Consider the following 23,544-nt stretch of genomic DNA (forward strand, 5'->3'; position numbering starts at 1 on the left):
AGCCCGCTAGCATGGCCCGAGATACCACAATACTCTGTTTATGGACACAGGAAACATTTTAAGCCCAAAGTGTTGATTCTGAGGAGACATGAGTCTTCCGTGTCACATCAGGGCCATGGCCTGGAAAGACTGGAGGAGGAGACTCACTAAACCATGGCAGGGCATCATACATGAGCCGCTCTCAGAGAAAAGCTATACAATAAGAGAAAAGATAATCTCACTGACATTGGTGTGTCAATATAACAAATATAAAAAATCAAAATAACCAAGTTACCTTCATGGTATCTTTATTGAGTTTACGCAAAGCAATACTGTACAGAAACACATCAAAACTACCAGAAGTAATGTGAGATAACACACTGTGATTAATGACAAAGAAACAACAAAGAGAGGTCCACTGTCGGACACATTAGAGTTAATACGAATATTGCTTTGGGATTTGGTTATAGTGCCTCATTATGCAATGTTTAATATTAATAAAGAGGATATGAGTATATTATTCATGAGTAGATTTACTTACTTGCTGTGTGCGTGTCTGTGTCTGTTGTGTGTGTGTGTGTGTGTGTGTGTGTGTGTGTGCGTGTGCGTGTGCGTGTGCGTGTGCGTGTGTGTGTGTGTGTGTGCGTGTGCGTGTGTGTGTGTGTGTGTGTCTGTGCGTGTGTGTGCATGCGCGTGTGTGTGTAGTGCAGGCCTGAGTGAAAGCTTATGCTCTTTGGGCAATATACAACCAGACAAGGCTTTGTCATTTGTCAGTTAGTTCACTGCACACATTGTGACACATCCTTCCATAGTTAAAAGGCTTTGTCCGAGAATAGGTTAATAATGCATGCAGATTCCAGGCTTTAATTGGAATGAAGTAAATGATTCAATGTTGTATTTTTTTCTCTAGGAGTCTTTTCTAAAAGAGAGCTTTTGCACAAACTGTCACATAACTGACAATGACGAGGGCCGAAACATTTGGGAAGTTAACTTAACTGAAGCTGTTCACGTCTTGTTGTACTTGCATGTCTCTGAAAGGCAACTATGCACAAGAATGTCAAGTAAAACATTCATTCATTCATGTAGTCATCCATTGATGATTTATAACCATTGATGTGTGTCTATGGTTTCCTCAAGCTACTTCCACTTTCCATCCTATGTCTCCCTCTAGAGGAGAATAGCAGCTTCTTCATTGGCGCAGCTGAGGTCCCAACTGACAGAGATGGTAACACTGGCAAATATAGATTTTAACATATCTAAATCGCTTTAGGAAGGCAGGAAGACAAAATACATTTAATAAAGAGTAGCTTAAAAAAAAAAGGGGGGGGGGGGGAAATCCATATTTCTGGCCCACGTGTTGCGTAATGACGATTACAACTATCCTTTGACGTAAAACAATATGGCGGCGCCCTTGGTAGGATGGGATTGTTGACGATGACTAATTAAATCGAAACACGATTACTATCGTCTCAATTGCTTGCGTTGCTATTCATTCTAAAGTCTACATGTTAAAGGTAAGTTTCTCTCATTCAAACACAATGATTTAAGATCGCGTAAATTCAACTTCAAACTGTTTTCGATTGATTAAAAAGTCACGAGCTAGCCCCATAGCATTTTCCTAGCCAGCAACTGTCAGAGATATCCCGTTCTCTATAAGTAAGTTATTTAGCTATTATACCAGATAGCTGCTTGCTATAACACACTATTAAGTTAGCTAAGAGTAGGCTCTGCATCACTATAGCTAGCCATATCAATTCAATATATTTTAGGGGAATGTATAATTAGCTGTACGAATGATGTCAGACTAGAGTTGTCATGTGCAGATAGATTTACCATCTAATAATGATTCATAACATCCATTTCACAGTCCAGCGCAGCGGGTCCATCCAACGTTGCCTCTCCTCATCATCAAATGAAGGACAACAGGGAGATCTCGGCTCTTGGGGGTCAAGCTTTCCTAGACCACATCAAGCCATGTTGGTACTGGGACAAGAAGGACTTGGCCCACACGCCTTCCCAGTCCGAGGGTTTGGACCCTGCTACAGAGGCCCGGTATCGGAGAGAGGGGGCCCGGTTCATATTCGATGTGGGGACACGACTTGGGCTGTATCCTTTGAACCCCTAGCTGGTCACATGACTCACATTTTAACTCTGTGTGACATCTGTATCACTGTGGCCTCAAACACTGTAGTGAGTTCAGTCGTTCCCACCTCCGAGTTTAGCTTCTCAGTTGGTGATTAGGTTACACAGCGAGGCAAATTGATATCCACTAGATACAGAAGTTAGCACATGTGTTGATGTTATCCTTAACTTTGTCATCAGACATTATGACACCCTAGCAACTGGTATTATATATTTCCACCGTTTCTACATGTTCCACTCTTTCAAACAGTTTCCCAGATATGTGAGTATTGCTATTTACCTATGCATAACCTATGTATAACTATTCCTGCCGTTTCTAGGCCTGTTGTTGGTGTTAGAAATGGTAGACGTTCAGGTTGCTTAACATAGTAGAGAGTACCTCCTGTTTCCTAGAGTGCTCAGAGGATTGTGGGATTGTATTGTGTCCCTACAGGTGACAGGTGGGTGTTGTCTTTTCCTGGCTGGGAAAGTGGAGGAGACACCAAAGAAGTGCAAAGACATCATCAAGACGGCTCGCAGCTTGCTGAACGACATCCAGTTTGCCCAGTTTGGAGACGAACCAAAGGTGTGCCCGCTCTTATCCATTCACGTCTGCCTCTGTCCTCAGGCGATAGGCACAGTTTGTCCATGTCCAGACAGTTGCTGAGATTTATTCGAGTTTGGAAATATTAATTAGATGCCTATCTCTTCCTGTAAACTTTTATTATAGCATCAACAGGAGGAGGTGATGGTGTTGGAGCGAATTCTGCTTCAGACAATCAAGTTTGACCTGCAAGTAGAGCACCCTTACATGTTCCTCCTGCGCTATGCCAAGCAACTCAAAGGTGCAGCTTGTGGTGTTATTTTGTTGTTGTTTTTGTCTTTGTGTGATGTTGTAGAAATCAGGATTTGATGCCGTTGTGGGAAGAACATTCGACTTCCCCTCTGGGGATTAATGATGTGTATTCATTTAATAATGCTGTCCTTTGTTGAAGGTGACAAAAACAAAGTGCAGAAGCTGGTGCAGATGGCATGGACCTTTGTCAATGACAGGTGGGTGTTGGTAACCCACAGAGGAGAATGGACTCGCCTGCATGTCCCCAGATGCCCTACAGTATCTCACATCACTCTGTGGTTATAATGTCAATGTCTCCTTCTTTCACATTTCTTCCCTTTGCACCTAGTCTTCAAACTAACGTGTGTGTGTGTGTGTGTGTGTGTGTGTGTGTGTGTGCGCGCGCGCCCCTCAGCTTGTGCACCATGCTGTCCCTCCAGTGGGAGCCTGAGATCATCGCGGTGGCTGTCATGTACCTGGCCGGGCGGCTCTGCAAGTTTGACATCCAGGAGTGGACCTCCAAGCAGTCGTCCCGGCGATGGTGGGAGCAGTTTGTACAGGACGTTCCAGTGGAGCTGCTCGAAGGTATGGATGGAGACAGGAGGATGTGATGGTTCAATGGCACGTGAATGCTGTGTGGCTCACAAATGTGCGAATTAGGGCTGCACGATTTGGGGGGGAAATCTAATTGCGATTATTTGGACAGATATTGCGATCGCGATTATTATTTTTTTAAGCGACCCAACAGAAGTTTTTGTAAAGTGTGGACATATCTCCGGCTAGGAAGGTCATATCAACGTGCAGTTTGTTTGTACGTCTTCAGGGGACTTAGGAGAATTGGCTCCCTCCTCTAGCACCCCCACAGCCCGAGCTACGAGTGAAGGAACTAAACTTACATTGGGTTGCTTTAAAGTTGGGTTGCTTTAAAGTCAAGCTTCAGATTAAAACATGTGATGGAGCATTACTAACCTGACTCAGATGGTTTGTTACACACAACCATCTAGGAAAGCTTCATTGGAAGCTGTTTGGAAAAGGGCAGGTACTCTCAAAAATACTTGGCAGGTGATTGGATGAATCTGTCTATCATGGGCTAATTTCAGAGAGCATTACCACATGATACCATCAAACTGTTAACTGCTCTAATTCTAATGCAAGGATGAGAACTTAAAAGATATTAATTGGAACAACATATTTATGTAAAAAAATTCAATTCCAATTCCAATATGAAAATAAAATAGGACCTTTCTACAAACAAGGTTATTTAATTATGGCTCAGGAGCAGCATCTAAATATTGCACATACCGGTACTGCAATCAAGTTAAATAAAGTGATAATAAAAATGGCCAGTAAAAAAGAATAGGTCCTTTCTGTAAACATTTAAATAGATAAAGCAGGAAAGTATACCGTTTGCCGGCAACTCTTCAACTCGTCGTCGTAATGTATGAAGTGCACGGTGAGACTAAGATACGGCTCGGTCGAACCTGCTCAACTGCAGATCGGTTGTTGTTGCATACGACTCGACATTTTTCAGCTCCGTCTCCAGTATCTTCCTACATTCCGCGTACATTTCTGGGATGGCCGCATGACTTAAGTACGTGCGGGATGGAATCACATTATCTTTTATCCAGCGTTTGGATGAGTTTTTTAAACCCTAAGTTGGTCGCAGTGTTAATAGACACCATGTCTTTAGCGAGGTAGTGCGTGATGGTTATTTCACGGTGCCTTCGTGAGCCCTTTTCATACGGCGTAACAGCCGCAAACGACTCTAAAACTCTAGTTTGCTTAACGTTAGACTGGGCTACGGGGCTTTCACTTTCACTCTCCGTTTCTGACCGTACACTCGTCATAGAGCTGCCCGTGGTACTTTTTCAAGTGCTGATACAGGTTTGTGGTGTTGCCTCTGGATGTAGCGATTGTTCCACGACAGGTCGTGCGCAACACCTGCTTTTGTTGCACATCTGTCGTCCTAAACCCGAAATACTTACAACAGAAGTGCTGTTTTTCTTCGGGACTAAATCGTTGCTTCTGGCTCTGCTGAAGCCATTTATCCACACCATGAATGTTGCTAGCTACTGAAACGTCTTCATAGATTCACACGTGGGCGTTTCACGTGCAGTGTTGTTCTTGGGTGTGTGCGTTCATTGACGTTGAATCCGACGCGCTGTATAATGTATCCCAAATCGCAGGCTTTGCGATTTGCTAATCGCATCATCTCAAATCGCGATATCGATTAATCGTGCAGCCCTACTGCGAATGAGACTGTGTCCTTCGCCTCTCCTCTCCTGCCTAAAAAGTGTGATGTTTATTATGACATGTATAGATCAGTGTGTCCCAGTACCACCATTATAAAACTTATTTTTTCCCCCCCCAAGCCAAGCAATTGTTTCACTGGACATACAAGATTATTGTTTCCATTCTCTTCCTGTTGACTGTGACCCTTCCCGAACCTTAACGCTCACCTCCATCCATGTTGTTGTCGTGTCTCTCAAGACATCTGTCACCAGATCCTAGACCTGTACTCCCAGGGTAAGGCGCCCATCCCCCCCGGTTTGCAGGAGGAGAAGAGCCTGAGAGCCCCCCCTCAGCCCCCCACCCCACAGGGCCAGCCCCCGGGGGTCCACCCACCTCCCCCGCCACCAAAGAAGAACTCCCCCCAGGGCAGCCCGCCGCGCCAGCTGAAACGGCCACACGTGAGTGTCACCTGCGCTAGCACGGTAGCTAGCAGCCTACAACATAGTTTTTTTCCCCGTATCCAGGTGACTTACTTGGTGTTTACTGTTTGAAATGGCAAACAGCAACTAAACAGTTGCTGTTTTTGTCTAGTGCAAAATAACAGCATCCGCACACTCAAACACTGCAAAAAAATGTAGGTTATTGCGAGCTTTCGGTCATAGACCTTCTTCAGGCATCAAATGGCTTCAGTCTAAAAATGGTTTGACAGTCTCCGACATTTGTCCTCGCTGTCTTGTACTGAGTGCATTTTAGAGGGTCAAAGTTCAAGAAAGAAACTAAAACAAAGCATACACAAATGCAATAGGCTATATTCCACTGCTGTTGATAGCAAATATGTCGGTAAAGCAGAACATGTGATAGTGAGTTATTGTTTATTAAGTTATTGTTGGTCATTTATTTGACAGTAGTACGTCATTGACTCTCCTTCTCCCCTTCCCTCAGGGCTCCCCGAAAGAGGAACCAAAGCCTCCAGGTAAAGAGGATTGTTGACGCTCTTGCCACTTACATTTTTCCTCTCCTGCCGTCATAGGAACTCATGTTAAAAATGCCAAATAGTATTCCAGTTCTCAGCTTCTTATTGTCTGCCTCCATGTTTGTTCTCATTCACAGAGCAAGTGGGTTCTAAGATTCCCCGGCTGGAGAGCCCCATGCCCCCGCTGCCCACAACACAACCTCCGCCTGGTGAGCTGCTCCTGTTATTACTTTGTACATCATTACTCAATACTCATCTGTGTACCACTTTTTGTGAGTTATATTTATTATCTGATGGATGAGAGCAGATATATTGTACTCTGTCCTGTTTTGACTTTGTGAGTCTCTGTGTTTGGAGCAGATCAGAGGAGTGAGTAGTGAGGAGAGCAGCTTAGAGAACTCCAGGAATCCCAATCGTAGTCCATCTTAGAATCGGGGTGGGGGGGGGTTACATAACTGGCCCCAGTCAGAATGCAGTACAGTACGCCCTCTCCCGCGCCTCTGAGCCCAGTCTGATTACTGTCTGCTCCAGCCTGTTATTAATGAGGCCTACACGGGGGGAGTCCAGGCAGGCAGGCACATGCTCCTTGTCTGGGGTTAGAGGAGCTGGAGAGTTGTCCGTCTTGTCCGAGATGACTCCCATGAGTTACGAAAGTCATTCATTCTCTTCTTTTTTTTTTTTTTCCCCCCCCTTTTCATCTGAAAAGATCGGAAGGCCCCTGTTCCAGCCCCACCGACTGAAGCAGAACCAGCCGACCCCCCTCCGCCCCAAGCACCACCCCCCCACCAGCCCCCTCCCCTCCCCCACCGGCCCCCTCCTCCTCCTCCCTCCAATTACATCATGGGCATGTCCACCTCCAGCTCCTACATGTCAGGGGAGGGCTTCCAGAGCCTGCAGTCCATGATGAAGACCGAGCAGCCGGCCTACGCACAGATGCCCCCCAACTATGGCCCCCCCATGCCCTACCACCCTCACGTCTACCCTAACGCCCCCCCACCAGGACCGCCGCTGCCTCCCAACTCTTACCCACACCCCAACCTCCCCCCTCCCCCCTCCCCAGCCTACCCACCTCCCGGCTATAACCACAGCTACCCCCCACCCCCCCCTCCACGCATGCCCCCAGTCCACGGTGTACCGCCACCAGGGATGGGTCTGCCCCCTGGTGGGTACCCCCCTCCCCCGGGGCAGCCCCAGGTGCCCCTGCCACCCCACGGCATGCCGATGAACCACGGAGGAGGCTGGATGAGATGAAAGGATGGATGGATGGTCAATAGAAAAGGGAGGGAGTGGAGCAAATGTTAGAACATTCTATTTCTATGGTTAGAACAGACCCCATTGTTAAACCAGGGAACTGTAGCTGTTCTTCTTTAGGAGAGAGCTTGTATTAGTTCCACATTCCAGACATTTCCTTGGAAATCATTTTGATGACAGACAATGTTGTGTGTTCTTGAGGCAGTTGGTCGATCGTATTTTTTTGTAACACATGAAAAGGAAATGTCATTTTATTTAGGCCGAAGACTTTGCCCGATGCTAAACGTCTGCTAGTCTTTGCTCTCATTTTCAGTCTGTCAGAAATTATGAATTTCTGTGCTGTGATAACTTCATTACCATGTGTGTGGAAACAAATTGCAGTGTAAAAAAAGTACAAACATATTTTTTTAGTATGTGTTCACCATCTTCATTTTGCTGTATGAATATAGGTTATTCTGTGACATTACATGTAAAGCGGACATTGTTAAATCAACACTGGACAGACTATATACAGTATGTACATATGTGAAATTCAGAACTCACTAATGGATCTGAGAGCTTATATCCATACGTGCCTTAGTTAGGCTTTCCTTTAACAAATTATTACATGCACCCTGAAGTGCATACACTGCTTTAGTGTCTTATAGACACTTTGGATATTTAAAAAAATGCTTTCCTACCTTGAAATACATGTGTGCAGTATGTGCTGTGTTGTGTGAGTTGTGTTTTAAAACAGTGTTCAGGTCAGATTAACTTCTGGTTAGTTCACAGTATCTGTGTCTGACCTAACAAATCAGTTTAGCTGTCTTGTCGACGACCACACACACACACACACACCAGGTTGAACTGGTCTCTCACACGTTAGCCACACTCACACTGTCACAATCTCCGCTGTGTAGGGTGCATTAGAATCACTCCTGTGTTGACACTAGTCAGTCTGGCTCATTCTAAGAAATCCACTTTCCCCTCTGTGTTGTTCATAATATGTACCAGCAGAGGGTAGCATTGTCCAAACTAATCTGCACATTGAAATGACACAGAACTACAAAGAAAGTAATAATTTGTTTATTTTTTTCTCCAAAATCATCTAAATGTGGCCTATTTCCTGTTCTATTTCTTTTTAAACTTTCGCCTACAAATATCTGTGATATATCAGCGATTTTCATAGGAAGAGAAGGTACACAGACTAGTAAACTAGAGGAGTTGGCATTAACACTAGATTCTAGGATCCTGTATTCTGGCTTAGCACATACAGATAAAAGAAATGCAACAACAACAGAAGTTTAAAAACACAGGTTCCAAATCAAAACCCCATGCAGAAAATGTGGCACATCTCAAATCAAATGCCATAGAATGAAAGTATTCAAAATTGCATCATGGCTTCAAATAATTTCCTAGAAAAAAAAGGACACTTCAAAATCCATACTTTGATTTTCTTTTTTGTAGACCCATTTGAGAAAAATAGGTGAGCCTCACCTACAATATTTACGGTATGCAGGCAGCCTTTAAGTTGATAATAGAGCAACTAATACAAGAGACGGGAGAGCTGGAGCTGTCAATGACAAACCTCTACTAACCAATCAAAAGACTTTGCTAAGAAAGCAAATCTCCTCTGATAGGTTCATAAAAATCGAATGTCAAAAACATGACAGCCCTATTATTGGTAGCTCTCCCATCATTACCTTACACCTGGCAATAAATACCCTTATTATTGTGATTTTTAACAGTACTTATTTCATTTGACATCAAGGTATATTCTTTAAAAATTAACTTGTATCGAAAAACATCTAAGGGAAGACTTGCTCTCACATTCCATGTACAACGTTTACAGACATGCAGCCACCGCTGAAACACAGCTGCTGTATTTATTCATGACAAAAAGCTTCAATTCATGAAATGGAATGACTGTAATATAATTTCTCGATGGCTTCACAACAAAAAAGTTATATGGTTAATTATCCATGGCCACAAATAGAGTTGCTCTTCTGAAACCTGTTTTGCATGGAACTGAATGCAGCAGATGTGTTCAGCAGTCTTCAACCGTGTTGTAACCAGGGTTCAAGAGGGATCTATTCACAGGCAGACGTTAAAAATCACGACAACCATTCAGTCTTCACAGACAGTCACTGATGGGTGAAGGATAAAGCTCTGGTCATTTCCCAACCTGAGAATGTGATTGTCAAGCATGCACATTATTGTACATCATAGAGTTTTATCATAGAAAATACAACAATAGAGTTGACCTGACATCAGCCTCTCTAGTGTTTCATCTCTATGGTTTTACCCCATAGAATACAAATGATCATTCTAATTCTATGGTTTTACCATTCCCAAAAATTATAATTCCATTGAATCTGGCTGAGAGGGTTCAATACAAACTGGCCTTGATACATTTACAGAGAGGATACAGAGGAAAAATGAAAAATAGCAATTCATTTCAAAGAAATAAAAAGATGAACTTACAAAAAAAGAAAAACCCTGTTGAAGGTTCAGTTGTGTGCTTTTCAAACATAAAACAGTTTAATACATGGCCATGCTAGAATGAACTTAATGAACAAAAAAACAATAAGTAAAATGAACAATAACAACAAAGTAGTGCTATGGTTTTATACATATTTTACACAAGTTTAAAAGTGATCTCTACACTGTATTAATAGACTTCTCTTATGAGCAAAGGATGCTACAGAATGTCACAGTGGGTTTCACATAATTCAACACTTTGGGGTGCTAATGCTAATTATGCTAATTCACCAGCTAGAAGTGGGGAGCACAACTGACAAGAGGATCTGGCTGGGTGTCTATGGGAGGTACAACAAATGGTGCCTGACGTGACCACAACGTTACTTTTAATATCAAAGAAACGTTTCCGGCGTTCAAGCGCCGCTACAGAATCTATGCAGTCCAACCGGTTTAAAGTGACACTGTCCTCACCTGATGGACTAACTGTGCTATAGCTCTCATTCTAAAACATTTGTTCTCAGCATAAAACAATAGGAGAATCTACTCAGAAATATTATAATCTGCAGCACGACGTCAAAACCCTAAAAACATATCATAGGAAAGTGGCAAATCAGTGAAACTAGCTGCCCGTCATCAACACTTGGAAGGTTAAAAAAAAATACAAGTGTGTTTAGTTAAGGATTGAGGCGAAGGAGAGGCGGTCCTTTTTTTGTGTTTTTGTTTTGCTGGCTCTTATGATGTCCAGTCACATTTGGGGAGACGCAGTGGGGTGGGGGGTGGTTACAGGGGGAGTGTAGGTAGGTACGTCTTGCTTCCTCTCTCTCTTTCGTCGTCCACATTACTTCGGGCCTTTGAACTGATTCCCGGAGAGGTGCTGTCGGATGGACGGCTTTGATCCTGTTGCATCGCCCAGCTTTCTCCACACCACCTGTGCACACACGCGCACACACGCACACGCGCACACGCACACACACACACACACACACACACACAAACAGTTAGCTTACACATTAAACGATTCTTCACATACACACTTTCTGTGGACACAAACTGACCAAACACTTTTGACTTTAAATTCATAAGAGGCATCCATCTACAGTACGCTTGTAATCGAGGCGTCTCTGTCATCACATGGTCTTTGGGAAGCAGCCGCCTGACCTCGTCTCAGGAGGGATCTCTCTTAGGGAGAGGACCCAGAGATAACACAGACGTGCCATTGTAGCGCTCCCCAGATTCCTGCTGATAGGGAGTGCCCAGCTCTCTCTCTCCTCACTCTAATCAGCAGCCCCTTTTCCACACTAAAGGACTAGGCGACTAGGCCTTTCAGCACCACAGAGATGGAGGGGGCTGGGTGCTCTTTTCCCTGCCGCTTAGGTTTAATTGCCCTGACAGTTCCGACTACAAGCCTCTTATTAAGGTCTCCAATTAGAGCCCCTCCATGATGGGACAGCGACACAGAGAAAGAGACAGAGAGAAGTCTGGTTAAAAAACACTGCTCTTCTACTTCTCCTCTACTGCTCTGTACAGGCGAAAACTAGGCCAGAAGAGGAACACATATTCTCTACTAGAAAAGAAGAAGAGGAAGAGAGAGACAGAGACAGAGACAGAGACAGAAACAGAAATAGATAGACAGAGAGACAGAAGAGAGGAGTGGGAAAGGACCCGGAGGGATACAGTACAGGACTGTAAGCTAGTGTACTTACGTTACACATCTCCCGGACGATGGCCTTCTCCTTCTCACTAAGGTCCTCCTCATAGTCCTCAGGAACCTGCTTGTTCAGGTTCTCATGGACCTCCAGGACCTGGTGCAAGCAAACACACGCACGCACACAAAATCAGTATAAGAGTTCTCATACTGTATATGAATGATCCATTCTCTATGGCTGAAGTTGGGGCTGCGTTACAGCACGTGAGGACTGATGATGAGGATGAAGAGAGGTGTGGATGAAGAGGGACGAGGAGGGATGAGGACGAGGACAGACACAGTAGGATGTAGAAATGTCATGATGAGACTGAACTGTGCCCCGTGTGGGATCATCCAGCGGTATCACATTGTACTGTACTTTGTCGTACCTTCATGGCGTGGACCACAGCCTCCGGTTTCTGCACGCAGGACAGGTAGCCCGTGGCGGGCGTGGACTCGCTGGTCGGGAGACGGCCCGTACCCTGGCGGTAGAGGAACAGATCCCGGTCACACCACTGAACTGAATCAACCTGACTCGTCTGACTTGTCCTCCCTGGTTAAACAGAGCTCCTCTGTTGGGGACAGAGAGAGAGAGAGAGAGAGAGAGAGAGAGAGAGAGAGAGAGAGAGAGAGAGAGGAGCTCCACAATACCTCCATTCTCTCTGCCCCCTCGCATCTGCGCTGACACACCTCTCTCTCAGTCTCTTTCCTTGGCCTTCCACTCCCAACTCCTGACAATCTCCCCTACGCTCACCTGTGGGACCCTTATAGAACCCACTCCATTATACTTCTCAGGCGCACTTTGACCTATTACTAGAGTAGTAACTATTCAGTATTCCTTCGGAAAAAAGGTGATTACGAATGGGCACAACTAGCTGGTCCTTCATGACATGTTATATTGCATTACAGAACATATTCCCTTGTGTAGGAAACACCACTAGAATGTAAAACGTTGCCTCAATGTCCTCTTATTTCCCTGCGCTACTTTGTACTGTTTTAGATGGTGTTTAAAGAGAACTGCAGTGCTGGGCTACATTCTGATTTCCTCAGAAGTAAAAGGTTCCAGACAGTTGTAGAGAAACGCACACAGCTCCAGGCTATTGTTTACTATTCATTTGAATGTGCAGTTCTGGCTGAGTGCCTTGCATAAATAGGCCTTATTAAGGCCTTCCATTACAGCAGAAACGCATCCCGTCAAGAACGATGGAACCGGGGCGCTTAGGTGGCGTAGCGGGTTAAGCGTCGACCATGTAACCGCAGGGTCCCCGGTTCGATTCTGGCCGGGGACATATCCTGCATGTCATCCCTCCTCTCTCTCTCACCCATCCTTCCTGTCATAATCTATACTGTACTGTCAATCAAAATGAAAAATATGAGTGGGACTGCCCCACTCAGAAAAGAAAAAAAAGAACGATGGAACCTCGTATCAACAGGGAGAATATAATTGAACTATCTGTTACCTGTGTGAATCAAACCACATCAAGCTTTGTCTATCATGCACGCACGCACGCACGCACGCACGCAGGCACGCACACACAGTGACCTGAAACTAGGGCAGGATGATCCCAGTTTGAACAACGATAGAACGGCATGGCTAAATATAAAGATGAGGTTAAGAGAAGAGGAGCCATTGTATTAATGGTGGTGGAGAGAGAGAGAGAGAGAGAGAGAGAGAGAGAGAGAGAGAGAGAGAGAGAGAGAGAGAGAGAGAGAGAGAGAGAGAGAGAGAGAAGAGGCAACACAGAACAGGAAGTTTGGTCCTTTGATGCTCAGATGACTGTCTGTGGCCCCCCCATCTCTCTCTCTCTCTCTCTCTCTCTCTCTCCCCTCCATCTTTCTGTCCCAATAAGGGCCATCTCTCACACATGAATGAACTCAGGCCACATCACCGCTCAGCCAATCAGTTACTACATCGCCCATAACGAGGAGGTCTCCATGGCGATAGGACTAGATGGAGGAAGTGAGTCAGGCTAAAATCACCCTGATCGATATGCTCATGGGTGGAAGAAGGCCTGTTCATGTCTTCATTACAGACAGGCAATTGAAGGACAACTTGATGGCATGCCATATAACAGCACGCTACGCACTGTTCAACCTTACTGGCTGTTCAGCTGTTGTCATTAGCCCCCCCAGTGTTGTCGTGATTCGCTAACCCAGTCTGTTTGATCATCGTGTTTGATGTTTTGCTCGTTACTGTACATGGCTAATGAGACAGGTTACTGCTACTGAGATGTACACCGCAAGCGGAACGTCATGACACTGTTCTACTTGAGCTGCCGCGTCTTGCTCGGTCATGAACGTATATCATGACATGTCAGGAATGCAGAGTCACTCCCTATCTTCCGGCGTAGACAGAAGACCCATCTCTTCAAGACTACACCTTAACTGTCCCTCCCACCCCCCTGTACAGTTTCTCTACTGTAAATATATATATATATATATAATCATCTTAATTCTTCCTTCTTCCAGCATTATGACTGCCATGGCCCCTAGCCAAGCATGGATTACTTTTTCTTGCGATGACTGATGGATAGATGATTATATAAATGTATTTGTTGTAAGTCGCTTTGGATAAAGGAGTCTGCTAAATATCTCCCAAAATATCAGTGTGTATGTTGTTACAGTATGTCACTCAAGGCAGGGTGTTTTTGCACCGTCGGCACTTGATGGTGTCATGTCCTCGGACCTCTGTCTGCCAGCAACTGGCTGAGGCGTTATCATAGGACAGTGAAGGACACAGTCCCCCCCACCCCCGACCTCTTCACTGTGAGTTGGGGTTGCAGGGGGTAGGGCAGGGTGCTGGGTCTTAGGCTGGTGGGCTGTCCTCATTAAATGCACAATTGGGGGGGGTGGGGGGTCAGAGGGGGCGTGCTGGATTGTAGAGGATAATTCTTTTCATACTATTCAGGATTCAGTTCAAACAGGCTCCGGTATGAGTGGTTTAAGCGGTGAGGTTGAGTTTGTGTGTGCGTGTGTGAGAGAGAGAGAGAGAGAGAGAGAGAGAGAGAGAGAGAGAGAGAGAGAGAGAGAGAGAGAGAGAGCGAGAGAGAGAGCGAGAGCGAGAGAGAGAGAGATCAGAAGGTGACATGAGAAGAGGGCTGAGTGGGTGTGTGCTTAACTTCTTGGCATGTGTAGGAGAAATGAGAGAGATATACAGTATAAAAAGGTTGGGACTCTAGAGCCTGTGTAGGTGTAATTGCTAAATTGTAAAGTGTGTTAGAAACTGATGCACTGGATCTACTCCACAGCTATAGAGAGAGGCACAGCTGTGGCTTCAACTGTATGTGTGTGTGTGTGTGTGTGTGTGTGTGTGTGTGTCTGTGTGTGTGTGTGTGTGTGTGTGTGTGTGTGTGTGTGTGCTTCTCCTGAGAACTCACGTTGTGCAGGGCATCGTGGCGCTGAGGCAGGGAGGACAGCTGAGACTCAGAGTGGTAGAGACTCCCCTTCCTCAGGACACGGAGGTCTCCAGGGCTGCACTGCTGGGCACAGGGACGGAGAGAGAGAGAGAGAGAGACAACGTCACACACTGCTCCTACACACATCAAAAACCTTCATACTTAGCACAGACACAGTTTTAGATGGTGGGGAGTGAAGTGAGGAAGGACGAGTTTCCACAAGCCTTCAAATGTAAGCCTAACTGAATCATGTTGTGTGTAAGGTAGGGAGCTGAAAGGGATATGTAAAGTTAGATCTTGACCTTTTCTTTTTACTGTTTTCCCCTGCTTTTATATTCATTCTATGCATGTATATGTTTTTATATATGTTTTTATATTCACTTAATGTTCTTATTCCTGTTGTAAAGCACTTTGAGCTGCATTTCTTGTATCAAAGGTGCTATATAAATAAAGCTTTACTTACTTACTTACGTTATTACAGTTGAAAAAGTGAAAAGGATTCGCTTCATGTAGTCCCTAACATTCTCTAACATAACCGATCATTCTAACATTCCCTAACATGCTGTCCTATTCACAAAGACCACTGGTGCCTGGGGGCTCTAACTAGCCTCCCGCTTATAAGGACAGCATTGCTGATATTCCATATGACATTTCTGATGTCACGCACTTGTGTTCTCTCTTTCATCTTTTTTCGGGAACACACACACACACACACACACACACACACGCACACACACACACACACACACGTGATGCCTGGGAGAAGTAAGGCTATAAATAACCCAGTGTACGGTGTGTGTGTGTGTGTGTGTGTCTGTGTGCATACTGTACAGGATATTATATTGTATGTAACAGAGGATATTGTTTGTGTCGCATCTGCCGCTCCTAGGCGCCACGGAACCTAACACAGCCTTTCTCTCCCAAACACCAAATACAGCTTAACACTGCAGAAATCCCATCAGCATCCCCACATCGCTCATTAAGCATCGGATCTCTCCTCCGGCTCAGCATTCCCTCCATGTCTCCTTTGTTCCTCCTATTCCTCCCCTCTGGCTTCATCCGGATACTACACCCTCTTTCTCTGAAGTGTACACTTGTGCACTCCCCCCTCCCCCCCACAGGAATATATATGAACGGACAGGATGGGTACTGTTTTAAAGCATGGGAGCTCTTTACCAATCTTCTGCTTTTCAATCCATGCAGGGAAGTGCACAAGACGTACACTTTACCGAAGAAGGGTGTACAATTGGAGACACAGCCTCAGCCTCGGCCATCCCACGTCTTTTTTTCTCTAGGCTCCAGGAGTTTTCCCTGGTAGGCTCGGGAGCTAAATGGCACGTCTAAGGGATGCGGATCTGTTAGCTAGGATTTGCCTGGGAAGCGATCCAGAAAGACAAATGTGTACCTCCGGTGAATGTACTGTAAACGACGAATGCATTATTAATGCTGTGGTTATGTACACAATAACTGTTGTTCAGTGGCTTATGGAATTCAGAGATCCACATCTGCCCATCTCCTATTTCGACCGTGTGTCCCCCTCGCTCTCCGTGTTCTTAAACTTCCCCGGGTTACCAGGAGCTGTTTTTCTTTGCTTCTCAAAAAACGTCTGGCTAAAGCTGACCTTCGCTGTTGATGAAAATAAACAATACCATTTGTCTACGGGACAGGTTGGCACCATCTTCTCTCCTCACGGCTAAACTGCTAGCTGTCCCCAATCCATCACCCATGTCCTGGCGGGTGACAGGAAGGAGCACTGGCCGTCACACGTCTCTTCTCTGAGTTATGAGGGGCTATAGGGGAGCAGCCATGAGACAGAGAGCAGGGTCACTCTCTCCTCCTCTCTCTTGGACGCCCCAACCCTGACTTTAACACAGAATAGTAGGCCCTACTCGGAGCCGACATGACCCTGACAGAGCCACTTGAGAGTGAAGGAGGCTCTGTAACAGGCGACTGTGGCTCAGGAGGTAGAGCTGGCGTCTAATGATCGCAAGGTCTGCAGGTCTGCGGTTCGATCCTCGGCTGGCCCATGTGTGGAGGTGTCCTTGGGCAAGACACCATTGGTGTGGGAATGTGTCTGTGAATGGGTGAATGAGTGGCCATTGTAAAGCGCTTTGGAATAGGACAGCTTTAAAGTGCAGTCCATGCAGTCCATAATAACACGCTTCAATTCACAAGTAGACAAAAACACATTTTCAACGTTGCTGACCTTGTTCAAGGCACTTTTTTCATCATCCAATGACTTTGCACATCCACCGCAGTTTAACAGTCTAAAATAAGAGTGTGCTAATAGGATACGCGTGTCATTTCCAAGGAGAAAAGAGGGGAGGAAATGCTGCTATGCAAGAGGAGGGACTGGTGAACAAGAATTATGATATGCATGATATTTGTCATACATTGATTCAAATGACAATTCAGAATTGACACTTTTTAGTTGGAGCCTCCAGCTCCCTCACACAGGAACGCACAGGGACCGATGACGACACACTCAAAACACAGAAGAAGATCTCTGCAAATAATACAAGTGAGAGTGCAAAAACACAGCATCAGAACACTGATGATACATCATTTACAGTTCGTGTATACAATTCCTTGCTGGTGGAATCGGTAGAGAGGCTTAACAACCACCTCCATTTCAGTTGGCACTCATCAGTCAAGGCAAATCAGATTATCCTGTTGACCCCTCTCCACTCACTGTCCCAGGGCCACTTTGACAAAGTCACTCAGGTAATTAGACTTAATGGATGCCATCTGCAGTCAATTCAATCGGTCATATTAATCACTGTTGGTCCTACTGGGCCGTCATCTGTGATGGAGTGGCGCTGGGCTGGAGTCAGCTCCAATACTGTACACTCCACTGGCTCTCAGGGCACCGCGGTCGATGCATCAATCAGAGGGACAGAGAGTGAACATACTTTAGGCTTAGGCTATACTGCATATCCCTATAGTCAAGCCTGTTTGTGTGTGAGTGTGTGTGTGTGTGTGTGTATTTATTTGCATTTCTGTATTCTTTGGATGTTCTGCATTTGAATGTATAGGGGTGTGTGTGTGTGTGTGTGTGTGTGTGTGTGTGTGTGTGTGTGTGTGTGTGTGTGTACGTGTGTGTATGTGTCAGTGTGTGTCTACTCCTTAGTCATTCACAACGTTTTAAAGTACCACACAATCTGGCCAGTTGGGGAGGGTCAACATTCCATTGTTTCCTTCAGACTCAAACCAACTTTCAAAGCCTTAGTTTCACAACACTGGATGTTGTGGGTTGAGCAATGTCTCCAATGAACAGCGTTATCCATTATAAATCCCACCTGCTTGTTATTGACACATCCTATCAAGCACTGTATTACAAAACACTAGAGTGCTGACATTACATAAGCCCCGCGGAAAACGGCAGCCTGCTTGCTCTCGTACCTAGCCAAGACACATCGGTTCCTTTTTTATTAATAGACAGCAAAAGTTCCTAGACGACAAGAAGAACCACCAAGAGGGACATTCATAAAAATGTAAAACATATTCATGTAATCCAAGTACACACACACACACACACACACACACACACACACACACACACACGTTGTCGGTCATGCATAATGAACGATCTGGATCTACGTGCGTCGCCACCCAGTAAATTATTCAGGCTGCCAGACGTCCCTACAAGAAGGGACAAGCGTTTGCTTTTCATGCGCCAGCGGAGAGCCCCGTGGCACCAACGGTGCTGTCTCCCCAGTGCCAAGGCACTCTGGGCGTAAAGGTGTAAAGGTGTGCCCCCCTGCCGTGTACAGTCATTGGCTTAGAAAGCGACACCGTTAAAGCGACGCCCAGAAAGCGACGCCGTTATAGCCGATAATCGCAAACAAGCGGACAGGTGTGAAAGTCCCATCACCAGAGAGAGAGAGAGAGAGAGAGAGAGAGGGGATGTTGTCCCAGATACCACAGCAGTTTTTTGCAGGCGAGTTGAGTCAGAGAGAGAGGGAGATTTTACCTTCTTCGTCTGTATCTGTGATAAGCTATATCGGCAACTGGGCTGAGAGGAAGAAAAAAAAATATGTTATGAGTCGATATTCCTAGTTGTGTCCGTTTGACTGTAACCTCAACACAGTAGAGAGTCTGTGTGACACAGGAGATGGGAGGAGTCCAAAATGTCTTAAGAAGGGTAAAAATGTCATTGTCTACTTGGTAAGTAGGAGGTCGAACACGATTGTCTTATCAAACGACAGCAGATGCTTCTAGAACTTCTAGAACTGCCTCATGCAGACCGTTTCTCTAAGACATTTAAACAGTTATAGTGTCACGATATTAGTCTTTAACTGCCTGGTAATATCTCATGAATATACTAATACATGAATGTACTAGTCTATACACGCCTATGTACACACACTATAGGCGTTTTTCCCAATAGGGGAAACGAGAACGAGGCATCGGGGGGGGGGTTCTGTATGTTTCTGCCCCCCCCCCCATCCCTTCATTAACATATATGTTATATAAGTCAAGGCGACACAAACATGTTCAGAGCAGTTAGTCAACTGACAATCTGGGATTTTGCATGATTACGTATATGCCCCTACAATGTTTGTAACCCTAGATAGACCACATCAATTGTGTTTATGCTGGAGACAGGTCAGATGGTGCGAACCGGACGAAATAGATTGAAAGAGGTATTTAAAGCGCTTTGAGTTGCATTTCATGTACGAAAGGCGCTATATAAATAAATATAAATATATAAATAAATATAAATATATAAATAAAGCTTTACTTACTTACTTACTTACTTACTAACAGTAACACTGCAGACTCTCACCGTCCCCTCCCCCCCCCCACACAAAAGAATCACCCCACACCTTTCAGCCGATGAAAAATGCCATTATGTTTAACAGTGAGGGAGAGGAGATAACTATACAGTGTTAAACTGTAAGAAATGCATGCAGATAAGCACAATTATTATACAAAAGGAACATAATATGTCCTCATGTAAAAGTAGGGTAGTACAATATCTAGCTCATAATTGGAGCTCGTTTGTCTTAATTACTCATATCATAAAAGTTTGGCGAAGGTTATTTCTGCCCACACAATGCCTACATATGAATCTAAGGGGGTGATAATTGGGAGAATTAGGCCTGGTGACTAAAAAGAATATATACAGTATATATATATATATCCTCATTAAAATGTATGTAGGCTACTATAATCTGTTTCTTCAAGGTTTGAGCTTTTTTTCGCACTTGCACCCAGGTGAATTATGACTCACATACTATACTTATACACACCACTCCCCTAAATCAATTAGATTTTCTCAGTAGGATAAAACAAGTTGCACACTAGTTGTATTCTACCTTCTGAATAGTGTTGCACAGTGGATAGGGAAAGTGTTAGCAAAACCCGTTTGCTGCGCGTGTGTGTGTGTGTGTGTGTGTGTGTAAGACCACACCTGTGTGAGAAGCTTGGTGTTATCATCCTCCAGAATCCTCACTTTAGTCTCCAGCTGTCTGATGTAGTTGGAAGAGGGCTCTAGACCAGGGAGAGGGGGAATAGAAGAGAGAAAGGAAAAAGAGAGGGAGGGATTAGCATTTCAAAGACCACATACAGATAAAATGAGGGGGCACTTGAGCAAATGGTCCCAAAGAGCTTAACATGTTGACATTTTCTTTGATAATCCACTGGAGGCACCATGTAGATCAACTACAGTAAGATGCTGAGATGTAAAACATGCTCTTGATTTTTCATGATTTGACGGACTCCAATGCTATAGGGTCTAGCTACAGCCTAATTCTCTGCAAAGATGGTGAGTTGCTGTTCTGCAAATCCCTGAGGCTGACATTAGCTTCATAAACAGCATGAGTAATCTAATCAGGTTACTTGTCATGCACTACACAACGCTATAATAATAATACAGCACACCTGTCAAAATGACTATATGCCTATATTTAGCCCACTTGAATCAGTTAAGACTCAGTTTAGGGACAGTAGCAACTCAGATAGAATTCAGGTATTGGTGTTGTCTGTGGGTGTCCTGAAGTTTGTTTTCAAAACGCGTCGCAAATGTACAGCTAGATCAAAGAGGAACTATCAGAGGGGCTGTTCTCTGACAACTTGTCAGACAGGCACCATGGAATACACTGCAGGCTCCAACTTCCTTGTGTTAGCTATTAGAAATGCACACACACGCTCACGCAAACACTCACACACGGAAGTGAGTCACTATAAGGCGCGTCAGTGAGGCTACTTAGCCTACTTGCTGCGTTAATTCATCCAATCTCACTCATTAGATAACTCAAATTCCCACCCCGACCACCAGGTGGTGATATTCAGAACAACCATTGTCAGAGAAAGAGATGCTGTTGAGCAACACACCCATAGTGGTCACATTTGTGTACATAGACAGAGACATAGTAGTAGTAGTAGACAGTTGGTTTTCGGGAATATAGAACCTTGGAGTTGGTAACAGTAACCCCCAAACCCTGACAGGGTGAGATATTCCATGCAATGCCCTTAATAATGTTACTGTGGGTTGTGTTATCTGATCCTAGATCTGTGGAAACCAGGGACACTTTTAGTCTAATTCAAGCAATAGCACTGGGCAAGAAGCAACAACACTATTGATCCATCTGTATTCATCACTAACAGGTCCAGTGATGGATCAGATGCTTAGGCAGTGTTAGCAGTTAGCCTACTTAGCTCCCTGACTGTTCAGGTGTGGGAAGTGTGGTGTTGGTGTTGACGGTTGGTTGACTGGTGATTGGTGTCGGTTGGTGTTAGAAGAAGAGGCAGTACCGCTGCCAGCTTGATAATCCTCTTTCTCTCCCTTGTGACCCTCTAATCTGATTTCATCTGCTGCTCTGACCCGTGGTCAGCTCTCAAGCCGATTAGGAAGCGAGTTCCTCAGCCAGGATGGGCTGACCAAGACCCCCAGAGTTATAGGGAGAGAGAAGAAGGGAGCACTGAAATGTCTTCTACTCAAGTGTTTTTTTTAATAAAGCTGAAAAATTCATTTTCAGAAAAGTGAGGCAAGCGAGGCAAAAAACAAAAAAAACAGTATCAAAGTGTATTGAGTATACAAATACCAGAGATGAGGGACTCGAGACACATGACTTGACTTTGACTTGGCATTCAGGACTTGACTTGAGTTGAGACAGATGACTCGAAAGGACGTCTCATTTTTCTATTAAATATTAGCATTTCTTCTAGATATTGAGAAGTTATGTTTCATTTTTGAAACACGATTGGGTGATTTCTAGCGCAATCTGCGTCACCTGTTACCTGGCAACCTACTGGACGCAGCAAACCAGTAGAGGCCAATGGACGAGGCATCATGTAGCGGGCTAGACCATAATTACATTTGGATTCAAGGAATATTTTGTCGATGACGGTAATAAGAAGAGAACAGCGGTATGCAAAGTCTGCACCATAACATCCAACTTCATCCGTCATTACAACATCCACAAAGAAAGTTAGCTACGTGAATGTGTCTTTTTAGCTAACTTATTGGCTGGTCAAACGTTAGCTAGAAAGCTAACGTTAAGTTTAAGCTATGTTATGTTTGGGCCCTCTTTGTTCAAGGTGGCAGTAGTGATGGTCCCTGCATCAAGTACACCTGTTGAACGTGTGTTCAGCCATGGCGGGGTGATAATGCGACCCCATCGCTCACAATTGAGCAACAAAGTAATATCAAATCCATTTTTTGTAAATGTGGAAACTGGTGTAGATCATCAGACTTGCTTGACCTGAGCAATGCTTTGACTTGACTTGCTTGACTTCTCACCACAGTAATAACTTGAGACTTGCTTGAGACTTGAAGGTTAAGACTTGAGACTTGCAGGTTAAGACTTGAGACTTGCACATGTGTCACTTACTCCCACCTCTGACAAATACCAGAGATAATTTCGTCTTATGTCTTAAGTTTCTGTTTTTTTCTTTCTGGGTCTACAGTATTAAGTCATCCTCTCGTCTTTTGCCACAGAGAAATAGGTGTTTACCCAACATTTTTGTCATTTTTGTCACTGACAAAACGAACACTGACTGATACACACCTTAGATGGATACACATGGGACATATTATGACCTAAGTAATGGGGGGGGAAAGCCATGAGTAAGAATGTCAGGATGTCATGTCAAGGGCGCTGTCAGGATGTCATGGCCCAGACAAACACTGTGAGGCCAAGAACCCCAGTCACATCTGAGGCTTATAACGACTGTCTGTCAGGGGACAAGAGAGGAATCCCAAAGCTGTGACTGGGTCAGAGGCCACCACACCATCTCTGTCATCTCACGTCTAGGGCACGAAGGTCTTAGATGAGGAAGGGTTAGAAACATTATATGAGAGATTACTGCAGCATCTCACGACATGCTATAGATGAGGTACTCTCTCTCTCTCTCTCTCTCTCTCTCTCTCTCTCTCTCTCTCTCTCTCTCTCTCTCTCTCTCTCTCTCTCTCTCTCTCTCTCTCTCTCTCTCTCTCTCTCTCTCTCTCTCTCTCTCTCTCTCTCTCTCTCTCTCTCTCTCTCTCTCTCTCTCTCTCTCTCTCTCTCTCTCTCTCTCTCTCTCTCTCTCTCTCTCTCTCTCTCTCTCTCTCTCTCTCTCTCTCTCTCTCTCTCTCTCTCTCTCTCTCTCTCTCTCTCTCACCCAGGGG

At 44.8% G+C, this 23,544-nt stretch overlaps 2 protein-coding genes across 3 annotated transcripts in view; one reads left to right on the forward strand and one right to left on the reverse strand.

Annotated features, from left to right (window-relative positions):
- Positions 1-1,389: 1,389 nt before the first annotated feature.
- Positions 1,390-8,069, forward strand: ccnk (cyclin K). The gene is made up of 11 exons (XM_080550318.1): positions 1,390-1,493; positions 1,847-2,085; positions 2,302-2,383; positions 2,555-2,686; positions 2,831-2,945; positions 3,096-3,153; positions 3,351-3,520; positions 5,426-5,625; positions 6,110-6,140; positions 6,278-6,349; positions 6,847-8,069. The coding sequence occupies exons 1-11, from the start codon at positions 1,485-1,487 to the stop codon at positions 7,389-7,391; spliced, it is 1,653 nt and encodes a 550-aa protein (XP_080406444.1). The 5' UTR covers positions 1,390-1,484; the 3' UTR covers positions 7,392-8,069.
- A 2,620-nt stretch (positions 8,070-10,689) lies between these two features.
- ccdc85cb (coiled-coil domain containing 85C, b) overlaps positions 10,690-23,544 on the reverse strand; it is a gene marked incomplete at both ends in the record, with an annotated part of 35,759 nt that continues 22,904 nt past the window's right edge. Inside the window, 5 exons of one of the 2 annotated variants that reach the window (XM_080540489.1) lie at positions 10,690-10,779; positions 11,555-11,653; positions 11,925-12,017; positions 14,913-15,011; positions 20,347-20,426. In XM_080540489.1, the coding sequence (XP_080396615.1) occupies positions 10,690-10,779; positions 11,555-11,653; positions 11,925-12,017; positions 14,913-15,011; positions 20,347-20,426 (461 nt within the window). Of the gene's footprint in view, positions 10,780-11,554; positions 11,654-11,924; positions 12,018-14,912; positions 15,015-20,346; positions 20,427-23,544 lie in introns of both variants that reach the window. The other variant, XM_080540488.1, reaches the window with a different exon arrangement.

The sequence above is a fragment of the Nansenia antarctica genome, assembly GCF_963989245.1.
Source record: "Nansenia antarctica genome assembly, chromosome: 1".
Taxonomy (NCBI): Eukaryota; Metazoa; Chordata; class Actinopteri; order Argentiniformes; family Microstomatidae; genus Nansenia; species Nansenia antarctica.

Coding starts and splice junctions, on each gene's coding strand:
- ccnk (XM_080550318.1), top strand. Junction 2,086..2,301: donor GTGGGGACACGACTTGGGCT/GTATCCTTTGAA, acceptor CTTTGTCATCAG/ACATTATGACACCCTAGCAA. Junction 3,521..5,425: donor TCCAGTGGAGCTGCTCGAAG/GTATGGATGGAG, acceptor GTGTCTCTCAAG/ACATCTGTCACCAGATCCTA.